The sequence below is a fragment of the Polypterus senegalus genome, chromosome 8, assembly GCF_016835505.1.
Source record: "Polypterus senegalus isolate Bchr_013 chromosome 8, ASM1683550v1, whole genome shotgun sequence".
Lineage (NCBI taxonomy): Eukaryota > Metazoa > Chordata > Cladistia > Polypteriformes > Polypteridae > Polypterus > Polypterus senegalus.
In genome coordinates this window covers 106,910,423-106,927,132 of record NC_053161.1, presented here as the reverse complement: position 1 = coordinate 106,927,132, position 16,710 = coordinate 106,910,423, and the positions used below count along the sequence as shown (strand labels likewise).

Below are 16,710 nucleotides of genomic sequence, written 5' to 3'. Positions count from 1 at the left end.
GTGCAATGGATGTTCTTGCAGCCTATTCTAACCATTATCAATAGTTCATTACTGCATGGCACATACCTGATGCACTAAAAGTGTCAGTCATTAAACCTTTACTTAAAAAGTCAGACCTCGACCCACACATACTAAATAATTATAGGCCTATTTCAAATTTACCATTTCTCTCTAAAATACTAGAAAAAGTAGTCGCCAGTCAGCTTCAGTCACACCTTACGCATTACAATTTATTTGAGAAATTCCAGTCTGGCTTTCGCACTGGTCATAGTACAGAAACGCACTAACACGGGTTGTAAATGACATTCTGATATTCTCTGATGAAGGAAACTCCACTGTAATTATGTTGTTGGACTTAAGTGCAGCATTTGACACCATTGACCATTCTATTTTACTGCACAGGCTAGAAAACGATGTTGGGCTTACAGGCCCGTGCTCGCTTGGTTCAGTTCTTATTTATCAAATCGATTCCAATATGTACAGAAATGTGCTGACAGTACTCCATCATTATACACAGAAGTTCAATATGGTGTCCCGCAGGGCTCAGTACTGGGACCTTTACTGTTTTCACTTTACATGCTTCCACTGGGATCTCTCATTAGGAAACATAATGTTAATTTTCACTCGTATGCAGATGACACCCAGTTATACCTTTCATTTAAATCAAATGAAGTTTCTCCGATGTTGTCTTTAATTAGTTGTGTTAGTGAATTAAAGGAATGGATGAATGAGAACTACTTGTCTTTAAATACAGATAAAACAGAGATGTTAATTGTTCGAGGGAATGACGCTGATCACAGCAATATTTTGTCATCATTTAACTCAGTTGGAAATCCCAATTAATTTTACTGAATCAGCCGCAATCTAGGAGTTATCTTTGATTCTAGCATGTCATTTAAAGCACATATTACAAAGTCGTCCAAAACATGTTTTTCCATCTTAAAAATGTTAGGAAATTAAGGGCTTTCTAAATAAACAGGATTGTGAGAAATTAATTCATGCATTTATCTCTAGTAGGATTGACTACTGCAATGCGGTGTTCACTGGCTGGTCAAACTGTTCTCTATACAGCCTCCAGTTAATCCAAAATGCGCTGCAAGAATTATTACAAGAACAAGAAAATATGAACACATAACTCCAGTTCTTAAATCTTTACACTGGCTCCCAGTTAAGTTTAGGGCAGATTTCAAAATCCTCCTTTTAACATATAAAGCATTAAATGGCCAAAGTCATGACTTACAAACCTAAGCGCACATTAAGATCTCAAGATGCCGGTCTGCTTAGGATTCCAAGGATTAATAAAATAACAGTGGGAGGTCGAGCTTTTAGTTACAGGGCCCCTAAACTGTGGAATGGTCTTCCTGCTTCCATAAGAGATGCCCCTTCAGTCTCAGCCTTTAAATCCCGGCTGAAGACTCACTACTTCAGTTTAGCATATCCTGACTAGAGCTGCTGATTAACTGTACAGACTGCATCTCTGTTGTTAGTCATTAGCACTAAAACATAAGTAACATGATAATTATATTTGAATACTAACCCTCACCTATTCTGTTTCTTTCTCGGTACTCAAATGTGGCAATTGGTGCCACGGCCCCCCTGCCAAGTTGTTTGCCTGCCAATGGTAAAGTCATCCCTGATGGAGGATCACAGGAATCATGGGAAAAAGGGGTCCTTTCATCGGAGCAGCAACTTTCAGCCGTGAAATGGCCAAATGGGGAGGCAGCTTGATGGAGGTCTCCAGGACTCTAAAAATATCCAAACCTTATTATGTGATATCATCTACTGTTAAACTCTGCTCTGTTCTTCTAAAATTTTTTATTATTATGCTGTATTAAGGATTTGTTCTGTTCTGTGTATTGTATTGTATTGACCCCCTTCTTTTGACACCCACTGCACACCCAACCTACCTGGAAAGGGGTCTCTCTTTGAACTGCCTTTCCCAGGTTTCTTCCATTTTCCCTACAAGGTTTTTTGGGAGTTTTTCCTTGTCTTCTCAGAGAGTCAAGGCTGGGGGGCTGTCAAGAGGCAGGGCCTGTTAAAGCCCATTGCGGCACTTCCTGTGTGATTTTGGGCTATACAAAAATAAACTGTATTGTATTGTATTGTACCAATAGATCCAACACAAAAACTTAATATGAATGTTTTGAGAAGAACAAATTTGCCATTCATAATTTGACTGTAAAGAAATGCTCAGAACATTGACTTCTGCTCGTTCATTTTCTGATTGAACTTCAACAGCTAAATAAAAATGAAAACATATAAACAATGAACATGGCCTCTAGAACCACTGAATGTGAATCATGATGCACTATCTATAGCTACCAATAAACAATAATCTTGTCACCTATAATATACATATGCATCTTAAATAAGAGATATAGTATACAGCATTTTAACTACATGGGCATTCGTCAATTAGTTTTAGCACTGAAATTTCCTCTTAAAGTTTGAATAGCATAGGACAGTGATGGCGAAGCATTTAGAAACCAAGTGCCCAAACTGCAATCCAAAACCCACTTATTTATCGCAAAGTGCCAACATGGCAATTTAACCTGAATACCACCTAAAACTGAACACCAGCATAACCAAGGAGCTGGTGGTGGATTTTAGGAGGCCCAGGCCCCTCATGGACCCCGTGATCATCAGAGGTGAGTGTGTGCAGAGGGTACAGACCTATAAATACCTGGGAGTGCAGCTGGATGACAAATTGGACTGAACTGCCAATACTGATGCTCTGTCTGTCTATCTACTGAGCTTTTAATTTAGAAAAGCCACTCACACATTAACATATTTTGTCTTAAAAGAAAAACATAATAATGAAGCTTTCAATGATACAAACAACTTTTTGTTGAAAGGTAAAAGTTTGCATTCGGTATGCTTTTGAACAATTAATGTGATTTTTGCTGTTGTATGCATGCTGATAATTTGTCTACCCTTGGCTCATACTTTGTAAGTTTGAGAGCAACACATGCAGCACTCAGGTCATCTGTTAGTCTGTTTCTGGTGTCAGATTTGATTTAATTCAAAGCTGAAAACAGCTGCGCACAAGCATAAGATGTTCCAAACAAAGTAAGGAAAGCAATCTCAAGTGCCTTCATTGACTTAAGATTATTTGGCAGAGAATTCCACACTTTAAGGATTTCATTTTCATAACTAACTGTGCTGTCCTTTGTCATCCCTTCGATCCTCTCAAGTGTTTCATGCAGGTCTTCCCTATTAAGCTCCGCCCCCAAAGCATTATATATTACGGGGTCGTGGATCAGGTGTGGCGATTAGCAACTCCCGGCAATAATTACAGATGCGGACGACTCCTCACCTGTGCGCTTAAGCAAGGACTGCCCGCATCACAAAGCTCCCGGAAACCGCTCCGGCCACTCTACCATAACCCACTTTAAGCCGCGAGTGCGGCAATTATCTGTTAAAACTGGCCTTTTCAATTTTGAGCTGTGGACCCACTATACCACATCCCCTCCAACCCCACCACGGGAATAACAGACTCAAAAGGCTGCAGTCCGTGCCGCACCCTCAAGCAGCATGTGTGCCGCCCGCCTTACCCCAGACAGGAGAGGAAGGAAGCGCTCCCATTGGGCTGCTGGGCAGAGGGGCGGGTGATGTGAGAAACGTCCTCCGGCGCGCGTGAAGAGGGGGAGCGTTGAGGGGAGCAGCCCGGCCCCGCATTCCTCTGGCTTTATAGTAACGAACTCTGTGCTCGGGCGACGGCGCGCATGCCCACTGAGAGGGCTCTGAGTGCCCCCTTTGGCACGCGTGCCATAGGTTCGCCACCACTGGCATAGGATATAACAGAGCTGAGAAACAGTACATACGATATTATGGTTCTTATTTCTCAGCAGCCACTGATACTGAATGTTCTTCTGTATATTCTATATATATAGTGTATAGTATGTTGCACTCAGTGTGTGATTTTGTATTTATAGTTTTTATTGTCTATTGCTGATATTGTATTAATGCCATTAATCTACTGGATACATGCAGGTACAAATTTCATTGTACTATGAACACATGGAAATAAAGTTGACCTTCAGAGGAGATCAAAATACAGACAGGATTTCAAAAGAGATCTCATTCAGTCCAGGGGCCTCGTGCATAACACCGTGTGTAGAACTCACACTAAAACATGGCATATGCACAAAAAAATTCAGATGCACAAAACTGTGTGTAAGCCAACTTCAACGTACTTCATCTCCATAAATCGCAGTCAGCATAAAAAGTAACACACTTGCACATGCCTGCTGCTCCTCCCTGACTCCTCCAAGAGTTTTGCATTTTTTAATATGCAAATCAACATAAATATCACCATCCCCTTGTGGTATAACAGGTCCACGGCTCAGAAGAAGAGCCCAGTTTTTAAATAGATAATCGCAGCACTTGCAGCTTATAGAGGGAGTGTAGTAGTGTGGCCAGAGCAGTTCTTGGATGCTACATGAGGCAGGCGTTTCCTCGCTTCTGTGCACAGGTGAGGAATGGTTCACATCTGTAATTGAAGCCGGGAGCTGCTAATCGTCACACCTGAGCCACGTCCCCATTATTTATAGTAGGAGTGCGAGTGCGGAGGGGAGAAAAAAACAAAGTGGACGGAGGTTATGGGAGATGAAGCAGCAGGAAGCTGAAAGCCAGTGCGTGCAAGTGTGAGCGAGCTGGTGAAGGCAGGCTCGGTAGAGAGAGCATGCAGCTAGGAGAACAGCCCCTTGGGAATGTTAGGCCGACACTCGGGGGCAGCTAGAAATGGTCACTCCTGCTGAGTACTTTGGAGGAGCAGGAGTGACCGGAAGGTGGTTGGCTCGCCACAAAAGGTAGCTGGTGTCAGGAGGCTTGTGAGATGGCAGCCCCATTGAGAGCGTCCTGGTCACTGGGGAACCCAAGTCATAGTCTGGAGAGTGCTAAGGAGCTAGGGACCGCAGGGCTACAGACTAGAAGAACAAGGTCAGCTTCAGGTAGGGGAGCCGCCAGTTGAAGAAAGCACCGTGTTCGTTTTTAAAGAAAGGACTGCTTCCAGCCATTGTTTTTAACCTCGCCTTTAAAGGAATTATTTATTGGATTTTAACCTCCACTGATTCACCCCTGGTTTAACGGATTATTAATTTGATAACATTCTTTCGGAGCACTGCACTTTATTTTGAACACTGTGTTTATTTTGTTGTTTGTAATATAAGCACTCTTGCAACTTTTTGCACCATTCCCTTGCTTCATTGTGTCCTCATTTTCCAGCTCATCCGATTACATTACCGATGGTGTTGCATAGGAGCATGGGAGCAGAACCTGCATCGTCACACCCCCATTCAGTGTTTGGTTAAATGACAATGGCAAAAGCATGTGAAAAAAGAATTTCAGCGAATGTGAAGTGGAGGCAAAGAAAAATTTACTATTTCTTGGCTTAAGCAGAGGTATCAAAAACAAAACGGAGTTGATCAAGTGATACAGAGTAGCGGAGAAACTCAGAAGTTCAAGTTCAGAAAGTCGCACAGGCCCGAAATAAAAAAGAAGTGGTCAGATATCAAAATTGCTGATTCTTCAAAACTTTTAAGGAACATTAAAATATCTTTGTAGTGCATGTTTAATTATTCCATCCATCTATCCATCCAGTCCCAGTGCAAGGCAGGACCAATCCCTGGACGGGGTGCTACCTCATAGCTGCTGCTGCGTCACTGTGCCCACACATTTCATTATTAACAGTATACATTATTTAAATGAAGTTAAAAATGTATCTGTATAATGTAATATACATACTTTAATGCAATTCATCTTAAAAATGATATCAAGAGCTTCAAGAAGATAACTCTTGGAAATCTAAATTGACTTAGAAGCCAGTTGTCATCATCTCTAAATATGTGCTCTCATCTATTGAATTGATTTGAATTCCTTTATTGCTATTGTATGGTGCAATGAGATTCAATATGCAAATCCTCCATAAACTTATATTCTTATAAAATAATAAAATAACAATAATATGATAAAAAACAATGAAAATATATACTGTAAAATATAAAAGCATAAGTACAAAATACATGTATATATAGTGCAGATAGTGCAAATGGTTCATACAGTGGCTCAGGTTGTGCAATATTATAACTGTAGTGTAGGTTTACAGCAAGCTAATTGTAATTCTAAGTACAAACAGTTCTACTGGGAGTACTTGATGGACTGATTGAGTGCATTTATAGCTCTTGGGATGAAACTATTTCTGAACCTCGAGGTTCATGCAGGAGAGGCTCTGAAGCGATTGTCGGATGGGAGAAGATCAGCTGCTGTAGAGCTGTGATTACACAATACAGTAGGTTAAAATACTCTGAGTGGTGCACTGACAGTAACAACACTAAAGCAGCTATGTAATTTGGAATAGTTTGGCCATTCCGTGCATCATTATATGGTTACTGGTTGATTACAATCAGATGCCTTAAACTAAAAAACAATATGCGGTTAATCTCAGTGTATTTAATAAAGCCATGTTAGGATATAGCGGGTTGGAGAATGACTGATTGACTGCCGCCAGAGATGTGAATCTAAAAAAAAGGGAAACCACAGGAACAGTAGCACTGCTTTGATGCTGGGTGCCACCAGTTTGCAAAACCGAGCAGAAAATGTGTGTAAGCAAAGGATTGTGTTGCCGTGAGAATATGTATGGCTTTACGCCAAGTTTAGTTTTTATATATCTTGAAGTGAGTGTGGAAATGGGCGCAAGCAACATTTTTGTGAGTACGCACCATTTATAGATGAGGCCCCTGGTCTTTTATCTAATAATGTGACTTTAAGTTCCTTCAACAAGAAAGCAATAACTGAATATTGTAGTAGTGAATTCTACACAGTTTTGACTATAAACTTAAGACTATTATTATTATAACTCTGGTCATTCTAAAGCAGAAATTATAGCTTGTAATGAAACTTATCTCATCCATTTTCTGGTTGAACTTTTTCCATTACAGTGGCAGAGCAACTGGCTAAATCCAGCAGTGTTGGCCCAAGGCAGGGCCTGACCTTGGATGAGGTTTTAGTCCATCACTGACGGTTCTCGCGCATACACACATTTGTTCTTTCATACCTGACTAAGGCAGATTTTCCAAGAAATGTAACGTTGTATAGCAGACGTGCTAACCTCTGCACCACTGTGTTGTACTATAAAATTAATATGTCCATGTTTCATTTTTGTTTGCATGCGAAGCAAAAGTGATTGACTTGTTTCTGATAAAACCGTTTCTTACAAAAGAAAACGGCAAAAGAGTAAAAACGTATGAACAAATAATTAAAGCATAACTGAGATGAGTATCAAGACAAAAAAGGACTTTTTGCCGGCCATTTATAACAAGTTAACAATTGAAAAAAATGAACTCTGAGAAGAATGAGAGACGGGCAACAATCGATGATTTTATTAATCTGTTTTTTACTGATGTCTGAGCAGAATGAGTTATCAGAGTATGATAAAGAGAAATTTGGTTTGCTGCAGCAGGAATGAATGATTGCTCACTCCCTGTGCATATACTGAAGCCGGAGCAATTCCCCTCAATGCCTCCCTCAATTTCAGGAGAAGATAAGAACATTGGACTCATTATCATTCTGTCGGATCAAGATTAAAACTCGCTTGTCTCAAGTATTAGTCTGAGTCTCCATAAGCCTTAAAATTCTAGGTAAATATTTTTTTACATTAAACGTGAAAAATGTTGCAGTTAATGTGACAGGTCTATATATTGTTTTTTTACCTTTTCAGCAAAAATGTTTGCTCCTCTTCTTTTGAGTTAGAAAGTGATTTTGATTGTACATTATGCAGTGGCTCAAAGTCAGCCACTGCCATCTCATTAACTTTTTGCACAATCAATTCATCATCATGATCTGATGCAGCTGAACCTTCTTTGTCATGAATCATGCTGTTAAATTCGTCACTTTGCCAAGCTTCTTGCAATCTTGGGTTCCAATGAACAGGCGTATACCAGGCCACTGCCTAGAACATGCAAAAAGTGTTAAAAATGTACACATTATAACATCAGTTTTATAAATAAGTTATAAACGTGAATACAGTTCTTGAAAAAAATTATACACAATAAAGAAATATTGATTTTAAATTTGGTCTCTGCCTTGCATCCAAAGCTGCTGGGAAATGCTCCAATAACACTGAATTGAATGACGCAGTTTAGAAATGGTTGGGCTGCAGATTTAAAGAGCTAGCAATCCACCCAGGCATGTTTCAACACTGAAAAGTACACCACTCCATCCTAGGGTATACCAAAAATGTATATTTACACTCAGCCAATTTAAATTACCAAAGCATGTTTTTGAACTCTGCCAATAAATTCCATTACACTCTTCCTAATATCCCTAAAATTAGTTCATGGTGATGGAGAAACTGCCCCAGTAGCATCAGACACAAGGCAGAGAACAAACCTCAGCACAGCACCAGTCCAAGCTAATTTGACTTTGTCTGTATATTCCATTTTACCATACTTTTATGCACCTACAGTTAAGTCCATAAGTATCTGGACAGTGACACAATTTTCATAATTGTGGCCCTGTGTGCTGCTGCAATGGATTTGAAATTATGCAGTCATTATGTGACTGAAGTGTAGACTTTCAGCTTTATCATAAGGGCAAAAATATCATATGAGCCATTTAGAAATGACAGATATTTTTCTGCATAGACCCCCCATTTCCAGGGGATCAAAAGTATTTGGACAAACTAACATAATCATAAATATAGTGATCATTTTCAATATTTGGTTGAAAATCCTTTGTAGTCAATGAATGCCTGATGTTTGGAACCAATGGCCATCTCCAAGTGCTGGGTTTCGACCCTAGTGATACTTTGCGAGACCTTTACTGTAGCTGTCTTCAGTTGGTGCATGTTTGTTGGACTGTCTGCCATCAGATTTGTCTTCAGCAAGTGAAATGCATGACCAATTGGGTTAAGATCAGTTGATTGACTTGGCCGTTGAAGAATATTCCACTTCTTTGACTTGAAAACTACTTGGTTTGCTTTGGCAGTATGGTTTGGCTCATTGCCCATCTGTACTGTGGAGCCTTGTCCTATCAGTTTTGCAGTATTTGACTGTATCTCAGCAGACAATTTCCCCCTATACACTTCAGAATTTATCCTGCTACTTCTGCCAGCTATCATATCATTAATAAACCCCAGTGAATGACTTCCACTGGCAATCAGGCATGATCATGCCATAACACTGCCTCAACCACATTTCACAGATGACGTGGTATTCATCGGATCATGAGCCATTTCTTCTCTTCTCCATACTGTTCTCTTTCCAACATTCTGGTATATATTGATCTTAGTTTCCTTTGTCCGAAGAAAATTAAAAAAAATGTTTTCTGGCAAAGTCTAATCTGCCCTTCCTATGCTTGAGCTTTACCAATGGTTTGCACCTCGTGGCAAATCGTCTGTCTTTACTTTCATGACGTTTTCTCTTGATTGTAGACTTTGGCAATGACAGGCCTACCTTCTGGCGAGTGTTCTTGGTTTGGATAAATGTTGTGATGGGGTTCTTCTTCACCAAGGACAGAATTCTTCAATCATCCGGCATAGTTGTCTTCTGTGGGTTTCCAGACCTTCTGATGTTGCTAAGTTCACCATTGTGTTCCTTCTTTTTAAAAATGTACCAAAAGGTTGATTTGACCACTTCTCGTGTTTCTGTCATCTCTCGGATGGGCTTGTTTTGTTTTCTCAGCCTAATGATGGACTGTTTTTACTTGTATGGGCAGCTCTTTGGACCTCATATTGAGAGTTAACAGTGACAGCTTCCAAATGAAAATGAAAATTCCACACTTGGAATCGATTCCAGAACTTTTACCTGCTTAATATGTAACGAATTAATGAGGGAACTGCTCAGAACTGGCTATGGGATAGCTTGTTAAATATACTTTTGAGCCCAAGGAAATGGATGGGCTAAGAAGAAAAATGTCTTTCATTCCTAAACAGCTCATAGGATATTTTGTGCTCAACACCTTAAATTAAAGCTGAAAGTCCACACTTCACTCATATAATGATTACTTTATTTCAAATCCATTGTGGTGGTGTACAGAGCCAAAATTATGAAATTTGTGTCACTGTTCAAATACTTATGGACCTGACTGTATCTAATAAGAATACATTAAACTTTTATATCAAATAATAATAAAACAAACTAAAAGAGATAGCAGGGTTAAAATAAACAAATGTCTCATTCTGTAACATATTTGTCTTGATTCTGAGAGACATCTCATACGTAAATTTTAAAGCCTGTAAGCTATCATTCAGAATCTTTTTTCTCTATTTTCATAGAACGAAAGGGCTTGTCATCCAGGAGAAGGCAATACTGAAGTAAAACACAATAAATTCCTTTATGGGAAATAGCCAGTAGCAAAGTGGAGAAAATCAGGAAAGGAAATAAAATTTTAAATGCCAAATTGACTTTTACATACAGTATAATATAATACGAAAAGCACAAATTATCATCGTTACGCCTGACTGTTTGGAACAACTTAGCTCTTAGTGGGTTGAACTTTCTAACATTTGGCACACTTATTCTTCAAGGAAACTTGTTGGGGAAATGTAATTTTCATTCAGTTATTCTGAACAGAACATTTTAAACATGCTAAAAGAGAAAAATGTTCATGCACATTTAATTACAGATTAGTTTACTGCTTCAAATATAATTTGAGAAAAGTTACTTTAACTTGTATACTTTGTACGTTTTCCTCTTCTAATCATCTAAAGACCACTCCTGGTGCCAAATAAAATCCCCAGTACAAGCTTGTGGAAAGCCTGGAGGGTCTCACATGTGGCAGCAGCTCAGGCCTGTTGTGATGCTGCCTGAAGAAGCCGCGGCAGAGGCCAGCACACTTCTGTTGCTGCTGCTTGAATTCTCACCAGATAAGTTAGACATCTTTCTCTAAAATGTTTATTTCCTTGTATTGCTTGAGCACAAAGTCTCTTATAAGTTATTCCAAAAGTACTCTTAAAGCTCAGATACTTCTAAAAGTGTGCAGAAGAGTAGGATTGGCAGGCTTGTTGAACTAAATGGTGTACTCTCACCAAAAGTGTTGTAATGGTCAAATATGGGATGTATAGTGTTTCATGAATTGGATTTTTCCATGTGAAAATGAAAAACATATTTCGGAACCTGACACTGTTCAAAGTCACATGTTAATCAGGAATTCGAGGTAAACCTGGATAAGTACAGACCTGGCCATTTGGTTTGCATAAGATAGTAGTGCACTCTGTGCCCGTGCCAAAAAGAGTCTGCTCCTTCCAAAGAAAATCTACTGGAGGGTTATGGGAAACTCTTGATGCTGCTGACCACACCTAAAGCAAAATCACATTAATTACATAATATGAGTTTTCAAAAAAGAAGATACAGAAGAACTTTAGATTCCTAATGTCATCAATTTCCTGTAAATGTTTTAAATCGGGTGAGAGTGTCTGGAAGGAGCGAGTATAAGCCTGGAATTCAAAGCAAAGGAAGTAGTAATCCATCACCAGACACATCCAACACACAACGTTCAAGTGCACACCCACACCAGCACTCATAAATGAACCTGACATCATGGAAATGGGCTTTTAAGGGAAATCAGTGTCTTTACTATGAAAAAGGAGTCTATTTAAAAGAAAAGAATACATGCAATCTAATGAAAATGGTGAGCCTTGGATTTTTTTTTTTTTGATGATTAATGAATGCATTGCTTCCTTGTATGAATATTATGTTAAAGGGTAATTATAAGCTTCGGAAAAAAAAAATTGAAAAAAGGTAGGAAATGCAATTATGCACAGTGGTACCACTGCTGCCTCGCAGTAAGGAGATGTGGGTTTGTTTCCCGGGTTCTCCCCGTGTCTGCGTGGGTTTCCTCCCACAGTCCAAAGACTTGCAGGTTAGGTGCATTGGCAATCCTAAATTGTCCCTAGTGTGTACTTGGTGTGTGGGTGTGTGTGTGTGCCCTGCGGTGGGATGGCACCCTGCCCCGGGTTTGTTTCCTGCCTTGCGCCCTGTGTTGGCTGGGATTGGCTTCAGCAGACCCCCTTGACCATGTACTTAGGATATAGCGGATTGGAAAATGGATGGATGGATGCAATTATAAAATAATTTAATGTTAGATGTTGTAAAGAGGGGCGCCATGGTGGTGCAGTGGCAACACTGCAGCCTCGCAGTAAGGAGACCAAAGATTGCGTTCTGGTTCTTCCTTACATGGAATTTCCATGTTCTCCCCACTTTTACGCAGGTTTCCTCAGGGTGCTCTGGTTTTTTCCCCACTGTCCAAAGACATGCAGGTTTGGTGAATTGGTAAAACTAAATTGGCCTTGGTGTGTGCGTGTATGTGTGTTTGCCCTGTGATGGACTGGCACCCTGCCTACAGTTTGTTCGTGCTTTGTACCCTATGCTAGCTGGGACAAGCTTTGGACACCCTGCAACGATGGTTTGTATTAAGCAGGTTAGAAAATAAATAACATAACATGTTGTGAAGATGGGTTGTATGCTGGTGGGCTGCTGCCTCACAACTGTAGGGACCTTGGATTGATTCCCAACCAATTCTCTGTGGAGTTTGTTTTTCTTCAGATTTATCTCCAACATCTTCTCAAAGGCATACATTTTAGTGCAACTGACTTTCCTAAACTAGTCCAAAAGAGGTACATAACTGTACCCTGTAAAGAACTGGAATTGCCTTTAGGGATGGTTCCTCTTTTACTTGGATTAACTAGCTCCTTGTGAACCTATAATGGTAAAAAGGGTCCAGAAAACAAATAGATGGGCACCATTGAAATATTATTGCATAATATTTCTAATTGACCTTTGAAGTGACTTCAGTTGAGATTATATGATGAGGAATTGTCCAACAAGAAGACTTCAACAATTAATAAAACATTCCTGACCTGTTTAATCCAGTTCTGGGCTGATGAGGGCTGTTCTGGAAAGCATGGTTTACAAGCCAGAAACCCACCCTAGATGAGTTATTCTGTATCATTTGACTGATGCCTTTATCCGAGGCGACTTGCAACATTTGAGATTCAATTGGTTACATTTCTTCTGTTTCTTCAATTGGAATACAGACAGGTGAAGTGACTTGTTTGTTGCCATAAAGTGGAATATGAAATCACAACCTCAGGGTTTGAAGTCCTAAGCCTTAACCCCTGCAACACACTGCTTGCCCAGGAGTTCATTGCAGAGCCCACTACATGTACACTCGCTCTGGACCAAGATGAGGACTGGCAGTAGATTTAGTTATTACCCTCCAGCACACTAGATGGCAGCATGCTACTCCTGACTGGAAGATTTGAACTGTATTGCGTGAGAGAGAGAGAGAGAGAGAGGCTGTCTGGAATCTGGTCCTTTAGAAAATGCATAGGGATAAAATGTGCCAAAATGCCATGGGGATATTGTAGACTGGTTTTCACATAGCCTAGAGAGCTACTCTTAACTCTGAAAGTGCCTCTCATAGGGTACTTAAAGTCCCAGCAGGCCATATAGCTATTAAATCTAGAGTTAAGAGGAAATAAATCTGAGACTCATGAGTGAGATGATGTGAGAAAGGGACTGCATAGCAGAGTACTTAAAGGTGGGATTAGCAGACAAACAGGGACAAAATCTGTGCAGAGGAGCACCTCAATTTAATTTCATTGTCCCTTTTCCTTTGTTCTTTGTGTTATTCTTATTTATCCTCTGCTGTCTGAGGAATAAATACACTATTTATGATACATTTGCACTTCTTGACATTACTCTAGGGATAGGGAAGTGGCTGAAGAGCAGTGCCCAATTTAAATATAAATACAGTGCCTAAGAAAAGTGTTCAAGAATCAACACTTTTTTCTAATTTACCCCCTCTTATTTTTAATTTGAAATAGATTAATTAGTGTTTTATTCAGTGATTTACAAAGAAGTGTAAATAATAATTTCACAAGTAAGCCAAGGCTGAGACCCTCCTATGTGAAAAACAAATAGTGGCAGGCTGAATGTTACAAGAGGCACAGAACGCCATGAAATGCTTGTGTTTGTGAGAATAAATGCAAATATGAAACCAGCAGTAAACGCACAGAAAACTCCTCTTAAGTAAGAAAATGACCTTATGCTAGTTTAAATATTTGAAGGTGTTTTTGGCAAGATTGAATCTGAAGTTTGAAACATATGAAGTAGATAAAAATCTTACTACCTGAAAGAGAAGAGCAATCAAACTATGTGCAGCTCACTCATCTCATACTGCAGTTTTCACAGTTTTAGAACTAATCACGTATAAATTCTGCAGAGTCACTCATAACTGGGCTTGGTCTTCATGAATCACCTGGCTGACAGAGCGCCTAGAGTAAGAGTAAGAGGCTTATCCTGCACAAGGTCACACAATGAATCAGTGGCTGAGCAGGCACTTGACTCAGAAGCTTCTTAAATTGTAAGGCGGTCTTCAACCACTGGACCGCAAAATGCTTTCTAAGCAATATTGTTCAGTAAAAGCTGCACAACTCATGGGACCTGATATACTTTTATTACAGATTGATTTAAAATACAGAGAAAGAAACGGAGGCATTTATAGCAAAATATTTTAAATTAGCTTTGTTTGTAAGTTAGCTTTGAAGAAAATTCCTAATAAAGAAAATAAATAAATTCACTATTTAGGAATACTTTTCAAAAATAAGCATGTTATTACAGTGTTCATTTAACAAGGATTAATAAAATAAAAATAACTTCAAAATTAATATACCATATTCTAAATAAAAAAAAAAACATTTAGATGTAGCACATCTCATGACCGCACACAATATATAATACCAAATCTGTTGTTTCCTTACTGTTACAGTAGAAGCAGCATTCATTCTTAGCCTGGGAGGGAATTTAAATATCGCCACAGGATGTCCTCTAACATTCTGTTGTAGAACATATCCACCAATATCCTCTTCCTGCTCAGAAGTATTTACAAGCTTTATAAAAAATCCTTTTGGGCTGACCTCAATAATTTTGATATTTCCAGTTGCACTATAAAAAAATAAGAGAAACCTGTAATAAACTGGAATATATACAGATGGAGCTACAGGCTAAGCATGTTTGATTATACAGTAACCCCTCCACATTCACGAACTTGACATTCACGGTTTCGGTTATTTACAAGTTGGATTTAAAAAATAAATGGGAATATTTTTGAAAGTTGCCAAAGGTTTGCAGAAACTTACAGACAACAAGTAAGCAAAAAATATAAGCAATACTGAAAATGATTTGTATCACATACAATCAAAATGTGTGCAAATATTATTGTTCTTTAATATTTGTTAGTGTAAGTGCATAATGTATCTTTAATATTAAAAGTTATTTTTGATTGAAAATAAAAAAAGAACTGTGAGGCAGTGCAGCATAGGTGTTAAACACTGTATGTCTGTCGGGTGATCTGTCTATTGGAAGTGAGCAGGCCAACCTCCTTGCATAGAGTTGCAGATGTTTGGTCTCTTGGCTGTTTTCCTACACTGACCTGATAATACAAACGCCATTCCAGGTCCACATCTCAGCTTTGAGACTCTCGGTTGTCTGATAACATCTCTGCGGTCTTCCTGGTCCTTAACCTGCACAGCTTTACCATCAGCCCTGCTTCACATGGCTTGACGTGGGTCAGTGGCAACAGGATATATTACACTTTTTCCCAGCTCCATAAGCCCACAACTCCAGCAGCATCTACACATTCAGGCCAGTGGATAATAGCAGATGTAGAAGACATGGTGGAACTGTAGAGGTAGAAATTTTTCAGCTGTCTCTGGCAATCCCAAAGCTGCAAATGGCACTAATGAGCCCAGATCACACTCTCCAGAAACTCCTTTGTAGAGTCAAATAAGTCCACAATGGAGCTTTGCAGCACTCACCACTTTCCTAAGCCAGACAGCAGGTATTCTTTTTGTCCCACTCCTGACACCAATGTAGTGCCAGTGCCGAGTGACAGAATAGATTCTCATGCTCTTTACACTGCTCTTTTAGGTGGCTTACTATCCTTGAAAGGACTGCTAGCTGTTGGTGGTTTGCCATATTTATAGGCTCATACAATGGGTGATTATGTGTTTTGTCAGAGGCATTACAATATTAAGAATTGTGAATGTTACTTCCAGTACAATAAATTGAAACAGTTGTGGCAGACAACCGGGGACTTTGCCCCACTGGGGCGGCTGAAGAAGGGAAGGACCAGGAGAGGTGCAATATCTTCCCTGAGACGCAAGAGGGCAGTCCCCCTGGATTGCATTGGGGCCATGGACTTGGAGCTTGGAAGCTCAACCCTGTTGGGGACCATGGCCACCACCAGGGGGTGCCTGGATGAACCCGGAGCCCTGGACTGCAGCACTTCCTCCACACCAGGAAGTGCTTCCAGGAGAGAATCCGGGTCCCCAAGCAGCACTTCCACTATACCAGTAAGTGCTGCAGGAAGGTCATCAGGGAGCCATTTTGGGAGCCAGAGTTGGGAGGCAGAGGACAGAGCTTGCGATTGGAGGAGTGAGGGCAGCAGAAGAGAAGAAGTAAAATAAAAAGGAACTGAGTTGTTGGTTTGTTTGGGATTGTGCACTGTGTGCTATAAAGAAAAAGAAAAGTAAAATTAAAGTGTGTGCTTTAAGGATTTGGGTGCCCTGTGTCTGTCTGTGTCGAGGCTGATCTTCCACACAGTTTTAAAACTTAGCTTGCTTGAGACAGGCCCATTCACCTAATTGTATGGTATGTTTGTCTATGTGCTGGGAGGCTCACATTAGATAGATAGATAGATAGATAGATA

At 39.8% G+C, this 16,710-nt stretch overlaps 1 protein-coding gene across 1 annotated transcript in view; it reads right to left on the bottom strand.

The window, feature by feature from the left end:
* LOC120534581 (lamin tail domain-containing protein 1-like) overlaps nucleotides 1-15,675 on the bottom strand; it is a 68,330-nt gene extending 52,655 nt beyond the window's left edge. The window contains exons 1-4 of the mRNA XM_039762173.1: nucleotides 15,593-15,675; nucleotides 14,762-14,945; nucleotides 11,177-11,296; nucleotides 7,710-7,948 (exon numbers count right to left, since the gene is read on the bottom strand). Coding sequence (XP_039618107.1) covers nucleotides 7,710-7,948; nucleotides 11,177-11,296; nucleotides 14,762-14,945; nucleotides 15,593-15,675 — 626 coding nt within the window. The remainder of the gene's footprint in view (nucleotides 1-7,709; nucleotides 7,949-11,176; nucleotides 11,297-14,761; nucleotides 14,946-15,592) is intronic.
* Nucleotides 15,676-16,710: the final 1,035 nt, after the last annotated feature.